The following is a 24,451-nucleotide window of genomic DNA, read 5'->3' as shown; positions in this document are numbered from 1 at the left end:
CTTCGCGATCGAGTCCCGAGGTGGGCATGGCAACACGGCACGCTCCAGGTCCCAGTGACTCCAGCCTGCCGTCAGACCTTCACCCCGTGGACGAACCTCAATTTTCTACGGGCCGGAGTGCCCTTAGAACGAGTTTCCCGGCATGTTGCTGTATCAACAGATGCCTCCACCACGGGCTGGGGCACCATGTGCAATGGTCATGCTGCCGCGGGCTCCCGCTTCCATGCGCTGCTCAAGGGTCAGCACGTACTAGTCCGATCAGACAATACCGCAACAGTAGCATACATCAACCACCAGGGTGGTCTACGCTCCCGCCGTATGTCGCAACTCGCTCGCCACCTCCTCATATGGAGTCAGAAGCATCTGAGGTCGCTTCGAGCCATTTATATCTCGGGACACCTGAACCAGGCGGCCGACGAGCTGTCTCGAGTTCGGCCTCTCGCTGGAGAATGGCGACTCCATCCCCAGTCGGTCCAGCTGATTTGGGATCGGTTTGGCGACGCACAGGTAGACCTGTTTGCCTCCCGCGACTCGTCCCACTGCGACCTGTACTATTCCCTGACCGAGGGCACGCTCGGCACGGATGCACTGGCGCACAGCTGGCCGCGGGGCCTACGCAAGTATGCGTTTCCCCCAGTGAGCCTTCTTGCGCAGACCTTGCGCAAGATCAGGGAGGACGAGGAGCAGGTCACTTTGGTTGCCCCGTACTGGCCCAACCGGACCTGGTTCTACGAACTGGTACTCCTCGCGACAGCACCTCCCTGGCCAATTCCTCTGAGGAAGGACCTCCTTTCTCAGGGACGGGGCACCTTATGGCACCCTTGTCCCGATCTTTGGAACCTCCACGTGTGGCTCCTGGACGGGACGAGGCAGGTTTGAGTACCCTACCACCTGTGGTTGTGGCTACCATCACTTCCGCTAGAGCATCGTCCACGAGACATGTCTATGCGTTGAAGTGGAACCTCTTCGTCAACTGGTGTTCTTCTAAACATCAAGAACCCACGAAATGCCCGATCAGTGTCGTGCTTTCCTTCCTGCAAGAAGGGTTGGAGCGAAGGCTGTCTCCCTCCACCCTGAAAGTGTATGTTGCCGCCATTGCCGCACATCACGAAGCAGTTGATGGTAAGTCTCTGGGGAAGCACGACCTGATCATCAGGTTCCTGAGGGGAGCGAGGAGACTGAATCCTCCTCGCCCTCCCCTCGTACCCTCTTGGGACCTCTCAGTGTTTCTAACTGCCCTGCAGAGTGCTCCATTTGAGCCTTTGCAATCAGTAGAGCTTAAGTTCCTGTCAATGAAGACAGCGCTCCTGGTTGCATTGGCCTCCATCAAGAGGGTAGGGGACCTGCAGGCATTTTCGGTTGACGAAGCGTGCCTGGAATTCGGGCCGGCTAACTCTCACGTGATCCTGAGACCCCGGCCTGGATATGTGCCCAATGTTCCTACCACACCCTTTCGAGACCAGGTAGTGAACCTGCAAGCGCTGCCCTCGGAGGAGGCAGACCCAGCCTTGGCACTGCTCTGTCCAGTACGCGCCCTCCGTGCTTACGTAGACAGAACGCGGTGTTTCAGGACCTCAGAACAGCTCTTTGTCTGTTATGGTGGGAAGCTGAAGGGAAAGGCTCTCTCAAAGCAAAGGTTCTCTCACTGGATAGTGGATACCATCGCTTTGGCATACCAGCAGCAAGGTCGTCAATGCCCCCTGGTGTGAAGGCCCACTCCACTCGTAGTGTGGCTTCCTCTTGGGCTCTAGCGCATGGCGCCTCGCTAACAGACATCTGTAGAGCTGCAGGCTGGGCGACACCCAACACATTTGCGAGATTCTATAATCTCCGTGTAGAGCCAGTTTCTTCCTATGTACTCGCTTCAACCAGCCAGTGCTAGATTCTGCTCAGGTGTCTTCGCTTGCTCGCCATTCCTCTCAACGGACGGGATACGTGCGATTTTCTTCTCAGGGGAGTCTGATAAGCTCTGAGTTTCCTCCAGCACCGGTGACGTCAACGCCTGACTTATGCCATTCTGCCATAACGCAGCTTTTGCGCTTGTCTAGGTGCCTCCATGGGCATGGTTCCCCCTCTGGGCGACCCCCACATGTGTATTCCACTGTAAGTCTCTTCGTGAGCGTGTGTCTTTCCCTTGGCAAGCCACCTTGCCACCCCTGGGGTTTAAATATTCCACCTGCGGCTGGACACCCCAGTGATTCTCCATATGCAGCCCTCTGGGTCATATGTGTTTTCCAAGTCCCCCCCTTAAGGTTGGGCATAATTGCATATTTCCTCTGGGATATGCTTCCCAGTGTACCTTGGTATTCCTGTGTTAAGTAGGACTCCTTCGTTCGTGCTAATCTCACAACAGGGAGCTCAGACTTAAGCAGCACACTGAATGACAGCAGAGGTGGCGTGATTAGACTGGAACCCCAATCGTCGTCATCCGACGTAACTCGGAGTGACCACAAAAGGGAACGTCTCGGTTACGTATGTAACCCTCGTTCCCTGAGTAGGGAACGGAGACGTTACGTCTTCCTGCCACTTCCGCTGTACCGCTGAAAACGCCTGAGTCCGGTCTCGACTCCTCAGTGAAGACATATCTGCATTATGCCAGCGTACTTCCTTATATACGGTGGGCGGAGATACGCTATGCAAATTCCGCAGACCCATGGCATTTCATTGCCATTGGCTCGTTTTTTAATACTCGAAGGTGATAGGCTTCTAGGCAAAACCCCAATCGTCGTCATCCGACGTAACGTCTCTGTTCCCTACTCAGGGAACGAGGGTTACATACGTAACCGAGACGTTTTTGGTTTCAGAACAGCAGAAATGAGTTAGTTCAAGTAACTCTGAGTTGACTTACTCTGAGTTAAGCGCATGCACCACAACTATAAAAAGCCATTATCAATGGAGCACAGATATTATGAGTCACTGTGAGGGACCACGCCGTCAAGGAAGGAGGATCATAGAAATATGTTCCAAAAATATATTTTACTGAATTAAAAAAAAATCATATACAAAAGTTTCAAAAAGGAAACAAAGTCTAAATCATCAAAACAAATGTTTAGGCCTATAAAGAGATCAACAGAACAAACTAAACTCAAACAACTGAGTGCGTGTAAAGACAAACTGAACTGATCTACCAGTTAAACAATCAGGGACACATTTATACAAATGGACTAGTCCACATTAACACATAAGGGAAGACAAAAACAACAACTTCACTAATCCAACAACAAAATCAATACCAAGGTCAGTTAAATAATTACACTATAATTAAGTGCATAATTTTAACACAAATAATAAATCTAAGGAAAGAACAAGCAATTAGAAAAGAAAATACAAACACAAACATTTGAGAACCCCCCCATAGTTAATCTGCTGGTTGGTAGCGGCAAGCGGAACAAAAATAGCGGTTGAGGTGGCAGGCCGGTCCTTAATTCACGCGGACCACAACCGGGACAAGCCGAACCATCCGAAGCTCCAATCATCCACTCCTCAGCAACACAACGGTAACTTAAACTCAAAGAAAGTAATATTAATAGATGCGTGTACTGCACAACACCAACTAAATTGTGTGCACTTCAATCAGTCAGTGATGTACTACAACGCAAATAAATCTTAATGAGAAATAAACCGTGTTTGAGTCTTATTGCCAAATAAATATACAAACATAAACTATTGAGAGAATAAAACGAAATACTAAAGAATGTGCAGGATAAATTACAAGAACATATGAATAAGTGTTTGTGTGCTTGCGCAACATTACCGCTCACTGATGTGTGGCTGCATCGGGGCCATCACATACTCCTCCCCTTCACAGATGTCACTGGCACTGCGGGAAAGGTAGTCCGCCGTCAAGTTCTCCTTGCCAGGGACATGTTGAATAGAGAAGCGGAAGGGCTGCATGGCCAGGTACCAACGGGTTATTCGGCTGTTGGTGTCTTTCATTTGCTGAAGCCATTGCAAAGCCTTGTGGTCCGTCTCCAGAACAAATTCCCTTCCCAAAAGGTAATATTCCAGGGAGTCCAAAGCCCATTTTACAGCCAAACATTCCTTCTCCACGATGGAATAACGGACTTCCCTGGGGAAGAGTTTGCGACTAAGGAACGCAATGGGCCGCCGAGCATCAGGAGCTCCCTGCAATAAGACCGCCCCCAGGCCTCTATCCGAAGCGTCCGTCTGGAGAATGAAAAGTTGGCTGAAGTCCGGATTATACAAAGAAGAACTCCTGCTTAAGGCGGTCCGGATGTCTTCAAATGCTGCCTCCGCTTCTTTCGTCCATCTGACCTGATTTGGACTTTTTGAACCGACCATATCAGTCAAAGCTGCAGCCCTGCTTGAAAAATTGGTGATAAATTTGTTGTAAAATCCAGCCATGCCCAGGAACGATCGCAACTCCTTGCGAGTCTGTGGCTGAGGGCACATTTCAATGGCCCGGACCTTTTCCACCTGAGGCCTGATCACCCCACCACCAATGACAAATCGCAGGTATTCAGTCTCGGTCTTCGCAACAGCACATTTATAATAATAATAATAATAATAATACATTTTATTTATTTGGCGCCTTTCTGGACACTCAAGGTCGCCTTACAAGAAGGTGCATTAAAACAAACTAAAAAGTAACTAGGGTAAAAACTAGTATAAAAACAGGTTAAAATACATCAGTTAAAAGCAGTACAGGAGGATAATGTAGTAGTGGTCAGAGTAAGTAGGCTTGTCTAAACAGATGAGTTTTGAGTGTGGATTTGAAGTGTGGCAGTGAGTCAGAGTTACGGAGGTCAGGGGGGAGAGTGTTCCAGAGCTGGGGAGCAGAGCGGCTGAAGGCCCTACTCCCCATGGTGACGAGGCGGGCTGGCGGGACAATGAGATGGAGAGAGGAGGAGGAGCGGAGAGAGCGGGCAGGTGTGGCAATATGAATGAGGTCAGTCAGGTATGGAGGGGCGAGGTTATGGATGGCTTTGAAAGTGAGGAGCAGGATTTTGTAGTGGATGCGGTATGTGATGGGTAGCCAGTGTAGCTGTTGGAGGACTGGGGTGATGTGCTTGATGGAGGGTGTGTGAGTGATGATGCATGCAGCAGAATTCTGAACAAGTTGGAGTTTATGGAGGGTTTTTTGAGGGAGACCAAACAGGAGAGAGTTACAGTAATCGATTCGGGAAGTGACAAGGCTATGGACAAGAACGGCAGTGGAAAGAGGAGTGAGAGAAGGGCGTAGGCGGTGAATGTTCCTAAGGTGAAAGTAGGCTGAGCGGGTGATGTTATTGATGTGTGCAGTGAAGCTGAGGGTGCTGTCCAGGATGACACCCAGACTCTTTACCTGAGGGGAGGGGGAAATGGAGGAGCCGTCAATGAAAATTGAAAGATTGTTTATTTTACTTAAGGTGGATTTTGTGCCAGTGAGTAGGAGTTCAGTTTTATTACTGTTAAGTTTGAGGAAGTTTGAGGTGAACCAGGACTTTATTTCATGAAGGCAGTTGGTTAGGGAGGAGGGTGGGAGTGTGCTGTTGGGTTTACTGGAGATGTAGAGCTGGGTGTCATCCGCATAGCAATGAAAATGAATGTTGTGTTTCCTGAAGATGTGACCAAGGGGGAGAAGATAGATCAGAAAAAGCAAGGGGCCAAGGACAGAACCCTGAGGAACACCAGAAGTGAGAGGGAAGGGATGAGAGGTGAAGGACTTTAGCTGAATAAACTGGGAGCGGTCGGAAAGGTAGGAGCGGAACCAGGTGAGGGGAATGCCAGTGATGCCGATGGAGGAGAGTCTGTCCAGAAGGATGGAATGTGAAATGGTGTCAAAGGCTGCACTGAGATCAAGCAGAAGGAGGATGGATAGTGAACCGGAGTCAGCAGAAAGGAGGAGGTCATTGGTGATTTTGATAAGAGCCGTTTCAGTACTATGGAGGGAGCGAAAGCCAGATTGAAATTGTTCATAAAGGTTATTGGAGGAAAGGTGGGTTTGGAGTTGAGCAGCGACAGTTTTTTCAAGAAGTTTGGAGATGAATGGAAGGTTTGAGATGGGGCGGAAGTTATTGAGGTCAGTGGGATCGGAACCGGGTTTCTTGAGTATGGGAGTGACAGCAGCAGTTTTAAGAGAGGGGGGTACAGTACCAGAGGTGAGGGAGGCATGAATAATATTAGTGATGAGGGGGGAAAGAGCAGGAGTGGAAGCTTTAACAAGAGAAGTGGGGAGAGGGTCTAGTTGACAGGAGGAGGTATTTGATTTCTGGATAAGAGTGGAAATTTGATTAACAGAGGGAGGGGTAAATGTTGAAAATGGATGGGTTGGAGTGAATGAGGGTGGAATGGATGGGCTTGAGACTGACGGAGTAAGTTGCTGGTGAATGTGTTGGATTTTTGTGGTGAAAAAAGATGACAGTTTATTGCAAAAGTTAGAAGAATAGAGATGGGATGGAAGTGAATCAGGGGGTTTTGTGATGTTCGAGATGAGGGAGAAAAGAGCCTTGGAATTGCCTTCATTGGAGCTGATTAACCGGGAGTAGTAGGTGGATTTGGCTTTGGAGATGGAGTCTTTGTATTGGAGGATGTGAGTTGTGTACATGTCTTTGTGTATGGTGAGTCCAGTTTTCCTATGGAGTCTTTCCAGCCGGCGGCCTATTGCTTTTTGTTTTCTGAGTGTGGGAGTAAACCAGGGTGCTGTGTTAGTGAAGGTGACAGATCGAGTTTTGAGTGGAGCCAGAGTGTTGAGAGTGTTTTGGAGGTGTGTGTTGTAATGTGTGAGAAACTCATCTGTTGTAGAAAGGCTATCTGCACTGGGAAGGTTATTGATATGAGTTATGAGATTGTTCAGGTTGATGTCCTTGATTTTACGGAAATGAATAGTACGTGGTAGGTTGGATTTACTGAAAGACAGATTGACATTAAATGAAAGAAGCAGATGATCAGTATAAGGGAGGTAGTCAGTTTTGCAGTCCGTAGGTGTTATTCCTGAGCAACAGATTAAGTCCAGAATATGTCCTTTATTGTGTGTGGGAAAGTTGACAAACTGTTGAAATCCAAGGCTATCTATACAAGAGGTAAAATCTTTAGTGAAAGTGTTGTTGAGGTTGTCCATGTGGATATTGAAATCTCCCAGTAGTATGACATTAGATGAAAGTGTGGTCAGATGAGACAGAAATGCAGAAAAGTCAGAGATGAAATCCTTGTTTGGTTTTGGTGGTCTATACAGAGTCGCAATAACAGTGGGAGTAGGTCCAGAGAGCTGACAGACAGTGGCCTCAAAGGAGAGGCAGGCAGGCACATTCACGGGAACAACTTTCCAGTTCTCACGGTATATTACCGCGAGACCGCCCCCTCTCCCAGACACACGAGGTGCAGATTGGTAAACAAACCCCGGTGGAGTGGTTTCATTTAGGGGAGCGAAGTCGTTTGGCTGCTGCCAGGTCTCAGTCAGACAAAAGATGTCAAACTTACGGTCCGTCAGGAGATCCTGGACGAGGTGGCCCTTGCCCGTGAGAGAGCGGATGTTTAAAAGGCCGATGTTGACCGCAATGCTGCAGAGACTGACAGCCGCGTTAGCATTAGCCGAGCTCGGGACACAGGCTAACAGCGAATGATCAGCACGGCGTCCGGTGTTCTTCCGAGGCCGGCGAGTGGTAGACCAGAACAACTTGATGGAGGTGGAGTTGTCGTATTGGAAATGTTGTGATCCCCGGTGAGTGCCTCTCTGCTTCTGATGTTCCTCCCAGAAACTCTCTGTGGTCTCGTCAGACATGGTCTCGTCGAACCTCACTTGTCCGAGGTGTGTAGGGTAAGTTGGGATACGCAGTTGCGTAGCAGCATCAGGATACATAGGATTTCCCCATGAACTCCGATGAACTCCCATCTTCTAAATTGTCAGTGTGATGTTCCCAAACCGGTTTCTTCAGTAAAGGGACGGGCGGAGGGGCGGGCGGCCCAAGCACCATCCCAAACACTTGATCAGAGTAAGGAACGCTCTTCTCGACATTTGCACGAAACTTCGGGTCCCGCTTGGCATAGAGGATCGTCCCGCCAACACCGCCACCCACCGTCAGGAGACTGGCGGCCACTATCTTCCCAGCAGAGGATCCGGAGTCTCCGGCTGTGGTGTATCTTGCAATATTAATGATTATGAATCTGATCAAAATAGATCAGTGTGCTATTATATCTTGTAGAACAAATGCTGCTGCTACTGGTAAATAGAGTTATAGAGATAAATAGAGATAATCCTGCACTGTTCCGGTTGGGATTCCTTTAGTAGCTCTAATAATCCACTCCAGCATTATAAACTGGAAATCCTATTGATGTCCCGTGATCAGCAGGGATCAGTGGAAAACTTTTCTGATAAGGGAATTGAGTCTTCCACACCATTCCTATGGCAATCATGTGTCGTTTTTGTTCTTCTGGTTTTGCTTCAGCTTCTTCTCCTGGCGGTTGGCAAACCAACTTCATGTGGATTCATGTGGATTAACGGTCAACCCAGCTCTCTGAAGGCGCTGCATAACCTCCTGAATGTGTTGTAGATGTTGCTCCCACGTGTCGCTGTAAATCACAATGTCATCTAGATAAGCAGCTGTAAAGGTTAACCCCCGTAATACCTGGTCCATGAGTCTTTGGAAACTGGCAGGTGCCCCGTGTAATCCGAAAGGTAAGACCTTAAAATGGAATAACCCCAATGGGGACTTGAACGCGGTGAGCTCTCGGGAACGGTGAGTCAACGGAATTTGCCAGTAACCCTTTGAAAGGTCGATGGTCGTCAGAAACTTGGAGTTACCCAGGCGATCTGTAAGGTCACCTATACGTGGAGTGGGATAGGCATCAAATTTTGTCACAGAATTGAGCCTCAGCATCAAATCCACTTCCTTCTTCAGTGATTCTTGGAGACGCTCTGGGACCCTATAGCTCATTCTCCTCACAACAGCATCAGGCTTCAACTCGATGTCATGTTCAATTACAGTTGTAAACCCAGGATATTCTGAGAAAACCTCAGGTAAGCAAAGGGCCCTCACCTCAAGTTGCCGTTGGGATGACAAGTGATTCAAACTAACATCTCCTAGAGCTGGCTGGGGTAAGTATTGGTCATCCAGTTCCTCTTCTTCCTCCACCTGCCTAATCATCAGGCTCTGCACAGTCTGATCAGGACGAGGAACCCATTGTTTAAGGAGGTTAATGTGCAGAATTCTTCCCGGACCGTCTTTGCCTGACTTGGCAATTTCATAGGTAGTCGGCCCAAGTTTCCTTCTGACTTCAAAAGGGCCTTGCCATTTTGCCAACAGTTTACTCTCAGTACTGGGCAGCATAACCAGTACCTTCTGACCTGGGTCAAAATTCCGCTCCCGTGCAGACTTATCATACCAGGTTTTCTGGCGTGTTTGCGCCTCAGCCAGGTGAGATTGGGCCAACTCGGTCATCTTCGCCAAGCGCTCTCGCATCTGCACCATATAGGACACAATGTTCACTGGCTCATCCCTTCTCTGGTCTCCCTCCCATATTTCTCGAAGCAGAGCAAGAGGACCTCTCACCTCATGCCCATATAAGAGTTCAAATGGGGCAAAGCCAGTAGACGCTTGTGGTACCTCTCGATAAGCAAACAGAAGGTAGGGGAGCCATTGGTCCCAATCTTTACCTGACTCAGAGACAAACTTGCGAAGCATCTGTTTAAGGGTCTGGTTGAATCTTTCTGTTAGCCCATCTGTCTGAGGATGGTACGGGGTTGTTCTTAGACTCTTGATGCCCAGTAGTTTGTATACCTGCTTCAAAAGGGTAGACATAAAGTTAGTTCCTTGATCAGTCAAGATCTCACAAGGAAAACCAACTCTAGAGAACAATTGCACAAGACAGGTTGCCACATACTTTGCTTTGATGGACCTCAAGGGGAACACTTCTGGATATCGGGTAGCGTAGTCAGTTACAACGAGCATAAACCGGTTACCTGAACGACTTCTTTCAAGAGGTCCGACCACATCCATTCCCAGTCTTTCAAATGGAGTGCCTATGATGGGAAGCGGTTGAAGAGGAGCCCGACATGGTCCACGTGCTGAGACCCTTTGACATTCGGGACAACTTCTACAATATTGGGTTACCTCAGTTTTCAGGCCAGGCCAGTAAAAGTGTCTTCTAATCCGAGCAAGAGTCTTACCGTTCCCCAGGTGGCCAGCCCAGGGAATCGAATGGCCCAGGATCAGAATAACTTCACGGACACTCTGTGGCACCACCAGCTGTGTCGTCACACCAAACCGACGATAGAGTATTCCCTGCTGAAAATAATAGCTTTCCTTTATGAGGTTACCTTCAATATTCTCTACATCCTCTTGCTCTGCCCGCTCCAGGTAAGGAGCAAGACTGGCATCCTCCTGTTGTAACTGAGCAATGTTAGTCGGCAATTTAAAGTCTGTGGAAAAATCAGAGAAAGAGTCAGCTGGCATCTTAGAGGCATTATATTGAACTTTTCCCAACCGTCTCTGTCGACGAGATTTCCTAGGCTTTGCAGAGTCAACAGTGTCTACCGCATGGTCAAAGAAAGGGAGGGCCCTAAGCAACTGTTCCTCTTCCCCTTTTCTCGCTTTAGCCCGGGTGACAACAATATTACATGAGGGTACTGGCTGCAACAAGTCCCAGAGTACTGGCAGGTCATGGCCCAAAACCACCGGAAACGGTAAGTTGTCTGCTACGCCCACATCCAGAAGGTAAGTTTGTCCTCTCACTTTGATATATACATTGGAGGTAGGAAGCAGTTTTTCATCACCATGAACACAGCGAATGGCTTTCTTTTCACTGAAGTTCAGTAGGGCAGGTGGGACATACTTGTGATGTACCAAAGTCTGATCACTCCCAGTGTCCACCAAGGCCTGCAATTCCCTTCCATTCACCTCCACTGTTACCATCTGTGGGGCCCACTCAGATTTTACTTGTGAACTCGGATGACCCCTGGGCACATAACATAAGTGAGTAGTCTTGGCTGTGTTTTTAGGGCACATCGGTTTTGTGTGGCCCTCCTGACCGCATAGATAACAGATTGGCACCTTCTTAGGATTCTTTAGAGGAGTCGCAAAAGCAGGACCTCCAAGAGACTGACTGGCACTGGGGAAATTTCTCAGGCTTTGCTGGGGAAGATTTAGTCGGCGATCATCCCTACTGACTTTCCAGGCCCACTGACTCCTCTTCCGTGCAGCCACGAAGACATCGGCCAGTGTTGCTGCCTGTGCACCGGTCTTAGCATCATGTTCCCGGATCCAAACCTGGAGCTCAGGAGAAAGCATCCTCAAATATTGTTCAAGAATCAAGATTTCACCAACTTCCTCCACTGATCTACATTTTGGCTGAATCCACTTCCCATAAAGTTCCCTTAACCGCACATATAATTCTTTAGGGCTCTCATTGGGTTCAACATCCAGAGAACGAAACTGTTGTCTATATGTTTCTTGGTTGATGTCATATTTCTTTAAGATGGCCGATTTAACCTCATACTCAAGAGAATCTTCAACATCCATATGTACGTAAGCAGCTCTGGCCTTACCCGTCAAAAGGGGAATTAAACGAAAGGCCCAATCCTCCTTCGGCCACCGGCAGACAGCTGCGATTCTCTCAAAAGTAATTAGGAAGTGTTCAATGTCATCAGATTCAGATAACTTCTCAAGTCTTGGCTCTTTAAACTGACCTGCACCATGGGTTTCTGAGAGATATCTCCGACCAGTAGTAGACGGAGACAATGGACGGCCCGAGACAGCTTCCTCGTCATCTGGAACTTCCAAGGGGTCCCCAGCAGTCAGCAGGGGATTTGGTGTTGGAGTTGTGCGAGCCTGCACCTCCAGCTGCAACAGACTAAACTGGTGTTGAAGACCTTTAAAGCGTCGCTCCTGCTGGACATATTCTTGGTTCCTATGGGTTTCTTGAGCATCCATCTTTGCCATGTGTGCTCGGAACAGGTTTGTCAAGTCTGCCAGTGTGGGTTCTCTGCTTCCAGGCTCCATATCCTCCACCTCTCTTACTTCCTGCATCACTCCATCCTCCACCAGCTCCTGGAATACTTCACTTCGCTCTGCTAGAGCAGGCTTTGAGGCTGTCTTCCTTCCTCCCCGGCTCATGACATACAAAGTATCTCCATCTCAGGGACAAGAGGGGAGAGGAAAAAAAATTATATATATTTTTGGGAAACTATGACCCCTACTGGCTGATCCCACCGCTGCCACCACTTGTGAGGGACCACGCCGTCAAGGAAGGAGGATCATAGAAATATGTTCCAAAAATATATTTTACTGAATTAAAAAAAAATCATATACAAAAGTTTCAAAAAGGAAACAAAGTCTAAATCATCAAAACAAATGTTTAGGCCTATAAAGAGATCAACAGAACAAACTAAACTCAAACAACTGAGTGCGTGTAAAGACAAACTGAACTGATCTACCAGTTAAACAATCAGGGACACATTTATACAAATGGACTAGTCCACATTAACACATAAGGGAAGACAAAAACAACAACTTCACTAATCCAACAACAAAATCAATACCAAGGTCAGTTAAATAATTACACTATAATTAAGTGCATAATTTTAACACAAATAATAAATCTAAGGAAAGAACAAGCAATTAGAAAAGAAAATACAAACACAAACATTTGAGAACCCCCCCATAGTTAATCTGCTGGTTGGTAGCGGCAAGCGGAACAAAAATAGCGGTTGAGGCGGCAGGCCGGTCCTTAATTCACGCGGACCACAACCGGGACAAGCCGAACCATCCGAAGCTCCAATCATCCACTCCTCAGCAACACAACGGTAACTTAAACTCAAAGAAAGTAATATTAATAGATGCGTGTACTGCACAACACCAACTAAATTGTGTGCACTTCAATCAGTCAGTGATGTACTACAACGCAAATAAATCTTAATGAGAAATAAACCGTGTTTGAGTCTTATTGCCAAATAAATATACAAACATAAACTATTGAGAGAATAAAACGAAATACTAAAGAATGTGCAGGATAAATTACAAGAACATATGAATAAGTGTTTGTGTGCTTGCGCAACATTACCGCTCACTGATGTGTGGCTGCATCGGGGCCATCACAGTCACCATGGCAACAGCGCCAGACAAAAAGAGGTCTGCATATTTCTTCACATTTTAATTACTGTTATACAGTGATGGGTGTAATTAATTACAAAGTAATCTAAATACTGTAATTTAATTAAAGGGATTACTCTTAATTCTTCTGTAATTTAAAGTTAAATCTGATGTAATTGTATTAGACTATAGAACAATTCTGTATAGCCCATTTAACATACATTTTTAAAAGTTATATTTTTAATTTAACCTTCTCCCTCTACACACTTTGGTCAATTCAAGAATAATTCATGCAATTGTATATTGTTTATTTGAAAGTATTAAAAGTGCTGTTTCTTGTCTCTCCTTGTATTGTTCAAGTGTTTAAGGTTGACATGGGATTTAGTAATTAGTAATAAGTAGTAGAGTTGGGGTACTCGAACTCGGACTCGAGTCCGGACTCGAGTCCAATTTTTAATGAACTCTCCTCATAAATCTCCTCATAAACAACAAAGTCTTGACGTGATATAAATAAGATTCGCTGTGCAGTGCGGACAACTTCAGTGTTTCCCACTGCGCAATGTGTAATTTTTGGACGTCCAAATTTGGTCCATTGAAGGGGTTGTTTTGTAACGCCAGGCGACGTCTTTTTTCAACGTCTTCCGCGCGTCTTATGTTGACGTCCGTCCACAAAAGTTTGTTTGTGGGAAGAAGGAAGGAGACGGGGTCGGCTTGCTGTGGATTTTGTGTTTTATTAGATATGTCTTTTTCAAACAATAATCGCGCTCAGTGCTCTCAAACAAAACAGTGGCTTTTCCTCCACACACACACCTTGCTTTACCTGGGAATCGAACTCGTGATCTTATGGTCCGAGCGCCAACGCTCTACTGTTTGAGCTACAGCATCAGTTATTCGTCTTCAGTTATCAGTCTAAACATGTTGAACAATGATTAAATCAAACAACAAAATTGTTGATGAATGTGTAAATAAAACACGAAGAGCGTCTGATCTAAAGACGCGTTTACACCATGGTTTACACGCATCTGGAGGCCATGCGGCACGAATGAGGCGAATTGAGCGTCTGGCGCGATCGAGTGATTTGAGGGTGAGAGAGTGAGATAATTTCTGATTATCGCGTTTAGGCTAAAAATAGGTTCGGCGCTTGGAACATAAGATCACGAGCATCTTGCAGTACATTTTAAATATTTTAAATATTTAAATATTTTAAAAATATATATTACATTTTAAATATAGCGATTTGGAAACGTGGATGGAGCAGTGAATAGGTTCAGTACACAGCAAAATTACATGACAAACTCGCGTTTTGGAAAAGAGCTCTTCAATTGTAAATTAAAAAAATATTAATAAATTTCCTGCACCTGTCATAGACGTCCAAATGACGTCCAAAAAAATAACTCAGTTCAGGTCCAATGTTGAACGTAAATATGACGTCCAAGTTGGGTCATGGTTGGACGTCCAAATAGTGGACCTAGTTTGGATGTCGAATAGATGTCCAGAATTGGTCATGGACCGACGGACCCAATATAGACATGATCTGCACGTCTATCCGACGTCCAATGTTTAGTGGGTTATGACGAGAGTTTGAGTGAGAGTGCAGAACGCGGTAAGTAAGTGATGGCTTAAAGTGAGCGCTATTGACAATCTAGCCTAAATAATATATTTTTTCATGCTTGTAGAGGACCAGTGGTTACGTTCACACTGTAAATTAAAAACAGTGATAACTGCATTTAAATGTGGGAGAGAATCCGCAGAATTTTAGTCCTGTGAGTCATGAAATTGCGATGATTGACACAGTAACCATAGCAACATGAGAACGTGATAACCAAAGCAACATTTTGGCATCTAATAATGTTATGAGTTTTGTTACATTGATTTAGCCTACACTTAAGTCATAAGTTTAGGCTACACTTTGCAGAATGTCCAAAATGTAATATTTATTTATTTTTTAATGAGGATGATCATAAAAACAATTTTTCTATTTATTACTGCCCTGAAAAATCTTTTTCACATAATGGATGTTTAATAGCCTAGTCCACAAGAAAAAATACAAACACAAAATACAAGACAAATTACATAGGCTTGATTTTAATATTGTGTTTCATTACCTGAATGATCCACAAGTTTTTTTTTTTTTTTTTATGATTGTTTATGAGGAAAAATCCTCCAGCTCCTGCACATTCTTTGCTTTTCCAGCATCTTCTGCATATTTGACTCCTTGCTAGCAGTGACTATGATTGTGAGATCCATCTTGTCACACTGAAGACAACTGATGGACTCATACACAACTATTACAAACCCTGCAAACATTTAGTGATGCTCAAGAAGGAAGCAACCATTAGGAGCCAGGGGGTGTACATTTTTGAACACGGATCATTGGTGTAAATTGCTCTTATTTTATTTAAAAAATCATTAATTTAGTCCTGCCATTTAGAGGCTAAATAAGATATTAGCATGTAAAACAAAATTAGATAATCAAAATAAATAAAAATGTAAAAATCGACATCTTGCTCAAAAGTTTACTCCTGGCTTTTAAAGCATCGTGTTATATTCTTGAGCATTACCTTGCAGAATCTGAAAGATGTACGATAGGTAAACATATGACTGTAACTATACAGTCAAAGTTCGCGCATTGTCAGTGTCGTCTTTGCTCCGCAATATATATTTCACTGTGTGAGAACATGTGGAGTGAGAGCGGAATGGCTTGTCGGACGTAGCGACAGTAAGAGGGGCGGGTCTCTGTGAAAGATCAATTTAAAACTATTTAAATCTTTGTGGACTCGGCCGGACTCGACTCGGACTCGGATGTTAAGGACTCGGACTCAAGTGCGACTCGGCTCTCTTTGGACTCGGACTTGGACTCGGACTCGATTGTTAAGGACTTGGACTCGACTCGGACTCGACAATGGTGGACTCGGACCCAACACTAATAAGTAGACCAATAATTTCTAAAGAAATTTTTTAAGAACATGGCAGCAGCTGAAAATTAAATTATAAAAACATAATTTAGTCAAGTAAGGCTTGAGCATAGTATGGTTTAGGCTACCTGACTTTACAAACATGTGACATATTAAATAACTAAAGCATCCAGTGTCTAGCAGTGCAGCAGCATTTACGGCTGAGGGAATTCCTGGACGGACTTCAGAGCCAGTCCCAAAGATTCAAGGGCCTTCATAAAATGTAAGAGGTTTACATATGTGTTATTTTTTATATAGGCTATTTTTGATATTTCCATTTTACTTTGGGTTAGGATTTTTGTTGGTCCCAATAGATTCTGATGGTAATATCTGTCTTTTGGAGCCTCCTGTCCCAGCAGAACCCCAGGCAGTTGTAAGTCGCCACTCAATACAGCAGAAATTCTGACAAATAGTGTTATAAAGTGCACTCAACCAAATGCTCATCACATGGGGATAAAGAGTTTCTGCTGCCACAGAGAGGCCTACAGAGGTAATGTTAACATTATGTGTCTACACATCAAACAATCTACAATTTTATGTGGAGTAGCCTATAGAATCTAAGTTTAAATCTAAGTATAAACGGGTATTCTTATCTCTCCCCGCGCCCCCAGAGTGTGGAAGAACAGCAGGAGGACGGTCCATCAGCTTCTGGTGCACAGATGAACACAGTTCAGTGATTTCCAGTAAATGCCACCGTTTAATTCTGTAGAATTTGTTTGGAACTACATTATGTAACTAATCTACTACTGTGTTTTCAGTTGCCAGTTAAGGAGTTATATAGACTTCATCTTTTAAAAAAAATATATATATATATTTTATTTATTAATAAAAGATTAATTTTATTAATAAAAATGTACTGAAAGAATGAATGAGGTGTTTAAACACCACTTCCTCTTTAAAAAAGGGGAGGAGACTGAAAGAAACTCTGGGTTTACTGAAGAAAACCTGCTCCCGACCAGGTTAGGTTTACAGAGTAAGTTGCCATGGTAACTGACTCTGAGTATAAGTTACCTCTCTTTCTGAAACGGGCTTGACTTACTCTGCTTTCTCAAGTTTAACATACCTCCCATTCTGAAACAGAAAACTCAGAATTTCCCTCATTTCAGGGTTAACATACTCAGAGTTTTCACTTAACCTCCTTTCTGAAACAGGCCCCAGGTATAGATGGAGTCGTTTTGATAAATAGAGCAAACGCTTTACAAATATGAATTCTCTTACATCATATGAACAGACGTAAAAATAATTTGCTGAGTTTGATCCTGTTATTTTAACCTGTTAAGCTTCACCAGTGCGTCGGCGCACTGAAGCGTTTTTTTGTTTTATTTAGTTAAAATTACTATCAGATTTAATGTTATACATTGACAAACTATACATCATTAAAAAGATATAAGACTCAAGTTTCAGTATTTGACCACTATTGTATTCTGAAAAACTTATAGTGACAGTTATGTCTTAATTTGTGTCAGGAGTTATGAAATGAAAAAATGAGTCGATACCTTTAATATGAATTATGCGCGTCAGCCGCTTTCATTCATAAAAAAACTCCTGTGCTGTCGTCATGACAGCGATACACAAAACAACGTCCCTCAGGGCTTTAGCTCAAAACTGTGCAGATTTGGAGAAATATTGATATATTTTCATAAGTTTTCATCAGATTTCTATAGACAGGAATAATATTTATTGAATTTATGCCCAAATGCGTCGATGTAATCATTATGAGCGCTGGAAACTGTGATGTATTGTGTTTTCAATCCATACCAACAGCCTGAGTGCGCTATATGCACAATAATAGTCCATATATGGAACATGAAGAAGAGCCATGATCATGTGACAATCCAGGAAGTCTCGAACACATTCAAAGCTATCAGAGATCGCTATACCATGTTTTGAAGACAATAAACATGATTGAAATGATATTTGGTTTACCTGTGTTCTTCGAGTAATGTCAGGTATTACCATAATAATATATTATATTTATAATGTAATGCTAATCGATATAGACTTTATCATTGTGCAGAATAAAAACAAATATATATATTTTCTGTCAGATTTTTTTATCTGAAGCGAAATTATATCACAGAAGATTATTTAAAACACTCGACTTGCGTTATAAATTAAGTTTGAAGCACAAACATGGTTTTAATCTCATAAATTGTCATGTATTGATGGTGTGCTAAGCTAACATGCTAGCTAGCTCTAGGTGCACCTGCCACATATAGCAGTTATCCTTTTATGATTTTTTTCTAAATATGCTTACTGAAATGTTTCATTATTCTAGCAGGGCATTTGATCCAGTTTTTAAATGTTAAGTAAGAACATAAAATAAATTAGGGACTGAAACCCTATGAATAGCCTGTGAATAGCCAGTCGCTAGTAACTAAAATGCAGACAAAAGAAATGCATATTTCGAGCCATAACCAGGCTGGAGAGGTGTGAATGTGTGCAGGGGGAGACTGAGACTGAATTGTGCTCGTTTGCACCAGAAAACAATAGAGACAATAAGACTGAATGGATGACTTAGAAGATGACTAAACATCAGCAGCATTTTAGCGTCAAATCAAAATAAAGTCATTTGACATGGTCTTGGAAAACATGTAACTAAATACAGAGTTTTGGACTTATTATCTTCAGATTTTAAACATAAAATGTTTAGACATGTGGCTTTAGCTGAAGTGCATTTCTAGATTGCTACAGTGCCAACTTCAATTTTATTTTCATGAGGATGTTTCATAAAAATTAATTTCTAATAACTTTACAAAACTTTGAAGCTATTTATAACATTTTTTTTCATTATGACAATAATTAATTCTACATTTACAATAAACTGCCAGGTGTCAGCTTTCAAATGAGATCATACTTGTGCTTTTAGTGCAAAGGGTTCATGAACTGTATCTGTTTAAGTTTGGGTATGTCATTTCTGGGGATTTTTCAAAAGTGGCGTTGCAGCTTAACAGGTTAATAGCTTTGCTTGTAATTAATGAAATAGTAGTTATTTCCCTGCATTTGATTCCATTTTGATTATACTTTATGAATTCACAGTAGCCGCGTTTCCATTACCCTTCAAATTGAAATTGCGAATTGAAAATACGCCCAATGGAAACACGTCAATTTCGCAAAAACTCCCATTTATGGAAAAAAAGATTTTTGGAATGATTTTACTGATCGCGAGAGGAAAAAAGTTTTAGTCGCATAACATCGATTAATGGAAACGCTGTCATTTCACAACAGCTTTTTGTCGACATTTAGAAGAAGAAAAAAACAAAAGTTTTGCGCAAATCTGTAATGGAAACGCCCCTAGTGACAGTTTCATGTGAGAGTAACGTATGATCTTACCTCAGTTTCTCCAGTTTACAGTGAGGATTCGCCAGTCCAGCAGAGAACAGCTTCACTCCTGAGTCTCCTAGTTTATTCCCAGACAGAATCAGTTCTCTCAGGTGTGAGGGGTTTGATCTCATAGCTGAAGCCAGAGCAGCACAACCTTCATCTGTCACACCACACCTATACAACCTGTAGAGAACAATGACACACTCTTCACTCTCTCAGATCAAAACAGAAATCTTAGCTTTTCTTGATTGTTTATAATTTGAGCAATATCTTTTTTAAACAATGAATTCAATATATCAGTAAATTTAACTGTTATTGTAAGAGATTATGTCTCTATGTGAGGGAGAAAGATTATATGAAACTGATCAAATAGAATACATTGAATACATTACATACATTAAATGGAAATGTTTATATGCATACATTACAAATGCATATATTTGAATATAAATTTCTCACACATTTATCATAAAAAATGGTTAAAGGAGAACTCGGCAACTCTAGCGAACTCTAGTCACTTCTTCGCTGATTTTCCCTTTTGTTGTCGCATGTTTTCCCCACGAGCTCCCTCTACAGCTGTGGGGGGGCGTATATGTCACAACACGGTCGTAAAAAACTCACTTGCGGCGGCCTCCTCCCCCTCTCTACCGCTGGTCATGTGCGTTTGTTTTGATCGGAGCAAGCCAACTGTATCGTGTGGAGCTTTGTCTGCTGAGGTGGGTAATCTGGTAATACATCATACATGCGTATGTGTTTATGTTGAATTGCCGTAAAGCGATTCGTGTTTCGCGCTCGTTCTCGCTTCTCACGAGACTTCCAATTTCTATTTTGCCGGAACGGTAGTCCCCAAGTTGCAAGGTTGGTTTTCCACCTGGGAACGCTGGGGGGAGCGGGGAAAGTCACCAATATCACCAGAACAGGTTGTTTAAACATCCAAATGATTTCTAGACAGTTTTATTAAGTTAAAAAAGTTACCAAGTTCTCCTTTAAGTAGATCACAAATCAGGTCAGATAGGTAAGAGCTGAAGTGTGACTCATATTTTTTGTTAAACCATTAATTTATAATGTTTAAGTAAGAACTGTAATAATGTTTTAACAGTGATGCTTGTTCTCAGTGTTACTTACCGAGCGCATCTAGTTGCTGTAACCACAGGCATCAGCTTCTGGAGAACTTCATCTCCAGTGTTCTGTGTGGCACTAATTGAAAATAAAAATTATTTAAAGTTAATTATTAATGCTAATAATAATAATAATAATTTATATCATAAGTAAATAATACATTATACTAGAGTTCGACTGATATGTTTTTTTTCAGGCCGATGCCGATCTTTTGAAATCCGGGTCGGCCGATGGCCGATAAATGCTGTCGATTTATTTTGGCCGATTATGCGCTTGTTTTTAACCTCTATTTGAAATATAAAATGTAGCACAAATAATTACTTAAGATAGACTAAATTTCTCAACAAAAACATTTGAGCACTTTACCAATCTACAAAAAGACCTTGAGATATGTTTGGTAATTGTACCTGAATGAATTAAATTAATTTGCTACATTTAAGATTAATATATTTGTTTTCCTTAACATTTTAATTAACAGTAACTTAAACATTTTGCAGTTTGAATGATGTCCTGATAAACAAAATGACGGAGTATGTTTTTATGTTTCCACTGTTCGCCTCACACACACGCGCGCGCGCACACACACAAATATAAGTAAACACTTTGTGACTTTAAACACACGCTACTTTTCGATCGCGCCCGCGCGCCTCTCTCTCTCTCTCTCTCTCTCTCTCACACTCTCACACACACACTCTCTCACACACACACACACACACACACACACACACACACACACACACACACACACACACACACACACAACATATTCTAACATTGCAATCTTTACATCGCAGCCTGAGCTAAGGCGGGGCTACAGATTTAGGTAGGGCTGTAGTACTCGAGTCCGGTCTTGGACTCGAGTCCGGACTCGAGACCGCTTTTCTATGGTCTCGGACTTGTCTCGGACTCGCTGGTATTCGGACTCGGACTTGTCTCGGTCTCGGCCACTGGTCTTGCCAAATATGGCTTTTGGTCTCGACCGAGTCCAGGTGTCTTTATTATGTTCCCAGTATTCACACATACGTCGCCGCGATATTAAAACAAAATATTATTGGAGGGAAAGTGAAACACTGGCCACCTAATAATATGGGCATTTTGGCTCTTTTTCGTGAGCCGGCTCGTTTCACTCAGCTCACTGAAAAGAGCCGGCTCTTTTGACTCACAAACGGCTCTTTAAAAAATAAATGTTTAAATAAACTCGCTGAAAGTCCACCGCTAGTGCAACGTGAATATTCACATTTTTAATTGTCCATAAAACCCAGAAAACTAGTCTGCTTGCCTTGCACATCTAATTAATTAAGTTTTCCGACTTTTTTTTCTTACCTTTCCTTCTTTGCCACGAGTGGTAGACTGGCTGTTTTAAAATATAGCTAATATCGAAACAAAATAACCCAGCTCATAACTTGCAGGTTTGCTTAGTGGCAAACTTTTTTCATTTGATTGCTTCAACCGCCACCCGCCTGAATTTAATTTTCGTCACGTCATCCGCCCGCTCCGCGGTTTATCCGCATCTCTAGTGTGTGTGTGTGTGTGTGTGTGTGTGTGTGTGTGTGTGAGTTGGCTCGGCCCAGTTTAATTGGTTGACATCGCGTGTATGATTGACAGGAACAGAATGTGAGGCTGATCAGACAGTCGAAACGAATGTGTGTGCGCCTTTAGGCCTATATAATTATTATTTTTTGTTGTTCTTTGAATGTCAATTTTTTTAAATAAAATTATTAAATAAAAAATTATTATTAAATTATTCATTATTTCATTATTACATAATGATTTAATTTCTAAAGGCTAGCCTATATTTTTTTAGCAGACTTTTTTTTTTCCTGTCCTGGACTCGGTCTTGACTCGGACTCGAACCTTTTTGGACTCTGTCTTGACTTGGACTCGAACCTTTTTGGACTCGGTCTTGACTTGGACTCGACTAGTCCTGGTCTTGGACTTGTCTTGGACTCGACAAAGGTGGTCTTGACTACAGCCCTAGATTTAGGTGTCCCTAAAGAACCCGCATATCTAACAGTAGTTCCGCATTACTTTGCACGCGAGTTTTATTTATTTTTATAGCGTGTATTCTCCGTGGAAATTTATACACCGAACCGTGACGCCTGTACCGATTCGGTTCAATACGAATAACTTACATGTACCGTTCCACCCCTAATCTACAGTGAAATACAGTCACACATTACACTGTTTGGCCAGCATTTTAACTGTGTTTAATCCAGCTACTAGCTAAAGGTATGCTAAAGTTAACTTCTGACTAGCGTCACGTGCAGCGAAGCGGTGTTTCTGTTATTCTAACGTCCGTTTTCAAAGCATCCAAGAGCAGCACAGGCATAACAGTAGCACCAAAATGAAGCACAGAAATCCGCGTTGTTATTCAGTCCGGTAAATAACAGTCGTTAAGACACCATTGCCATATAGAGCTGGTAAGTCCCGCCCATCCGTAAAACCCCGCTGGACCTCTAGGTTGAAAAATCATCAATGCAAGTGAATGGGAGAAAATAATTATTTTGTGGTCCCGTTTGAATTGTGCCATGAATGTGAACATATGTTGTCTGTGAATTTTTTATATAACTTTTCATGTTACAAGTTTGACAGTATATGGTATGATTCTTCAGCTAGCAGTTGTGGAAGAGACATAACGAGAAAGACTACATGTCGCCATTGTGACGTCACCCCATAAAGTTGACTTACCTGTCGTTTTCGCCAACCTCAACGATTTTGTCCTCTCCCTGAAAGAAGGCGGTGAAGTGCACCAAAGACAGAGCCACGTTTAGCGGGATCCGTGAGCTAGTGTCCGTGTGCTAGTGGTGTTGACATTTCAAACGCGTCGAAAGCAGCGAGAGTTGTAGTCCACAAAGTGCTCTCACACAAAGTCTAACCGTATCAAACTTCTACCCGCTAAATTGTAGCATTCTTTACACGAAAAGTTATATAAAAAATTCACAGACAACATATGTTCACATTCATGGCAAAAATTCTTGTGAAAAAGTCTTGTGACAAAAATTATAATAGGACATTATAGCCATAAAAAAAATCATAGTACTTGGATACTTAAGTATATTTGAAGGCAAATACTTTTGTACTTTTACTCAAGTGAATGTTTAAAGGCAGCACTTCTACTTTTACTCGAGTAATATTTTACCTTGAGTATCTTTACTTTAACTCAAGTACATGGTATGTGTACTTCGTCCACCACTGCCAGAAAATAATTATTTTCTCCCATTCACTTGCATTGATGATTTTTCAACCTAGAGGTCCAGTGGGGATTAGCGGAAGGGGCGGGACTTACAGCTCTATCCACGACTTTCCCGAACTCTGACCTTTCCTGTGATCGCTATGGCAACGTAGAACAAGCCGGTAACGAACTTCCGGTTTATGTTAGCCTGAAGATACCGCTATCATCAGAGAGCCTCAACAAGCCCAAACAATTTGCTTGAATAATGAGGAGTAGAGCTTAGATCGGGCCCAAAAAATCAAGCCCGATCCTACCTGAGCCCGTTGTGTCCGAGCCCAGCCCGACACATTAACTGTAATTATGAGCCCGAGCTCAATTTAGACCCAATCATTTTTAATACGTGGGCCGTTATAACCAGGGGCGGCGCCAGATAATTTTTTAACGTGTGCTGAGTGGGTGCTATATATATTACATATATAAATACTTTTAATAAATGAGCAAAAATTGGCCACTTAATATTTAATATTCAGTTATTTTAATGATCACAATTAAAGTATTAATTTTATTAAAATGAACAAGCACAACATTCGGCATTCAATCAAATATTATTAAAGATTTATTATTATTAATAATGTTATTTCAACACAATATCTCGTTATTTTGACATCATATGTGTGCCGAGTGTGCGCGCAATAAGCAAGTAGTGCATTTGTAAATCCAGTGAAACGCGTGCATTGATTTTTATTAATAAACTAGTGTTTTGTGTCAGTGTCTGCTGTAAAGATGAAGATGATCATGGTGTTCACTTTTTATAATCAACATAGATGGAAAAAATTACATTATAATATTTGAACAAA

At 42.9% G+C, this 24,451-nt stretch overlaps 1 protein-coding gene across 5 annotated transcripts in view; it reads right to left on the bottom strand.

Moving 5' to 3' along the window:
- The window catches only part of LOC308703323 (protein NLRC3-like), a 161,506-nt gene that overhangs the window by 101,653 nt on the left and 35,402 nt on the right, over positions 1-24,451 (bottom strand). For 3 of the 5 annotated variants that reach the window (XM_081386711.1, XM_081386708.1, XM_081386710.1), the window contains 2 exons: positions 20,429-20,500; positions 19,313-19,486 (listed from right to left, as the gene is read on the bottom strand). In XM_081386711.1, coding sequence (XP_081242837.1) covers positions 19,313-19,486; positions 20,429-20,500 — 246 coding nt within the window. The remainder of the gene's footprint in view (positions 1-19,312; positions 19,487-20,428; positions 20,501-24,451) is intronic. The other 2 variants (XM_081386712.1, XM_081386709.1) reach the window with 2 other exon arrangements.

This window comes from Scardinius erythrophthalmus (assembly GCF_964197995.2).
Source record: "Scardinius erythrophthalmus genome assembly, chromosome: 15".
In the NCBI taxonomy this organism is placed as follows: Eukaryota; Metazoa; Chordata; class Actinopteri; order Cypriniformes; family Leuciscidae; genus Scardinius; species Scardinius erythrophthalmus.
The sequence above is the reverse complement of the archived record's forward strand: the minus strand, read 5'-3'. Positions and strand labels throughout refer to the sequence as shown.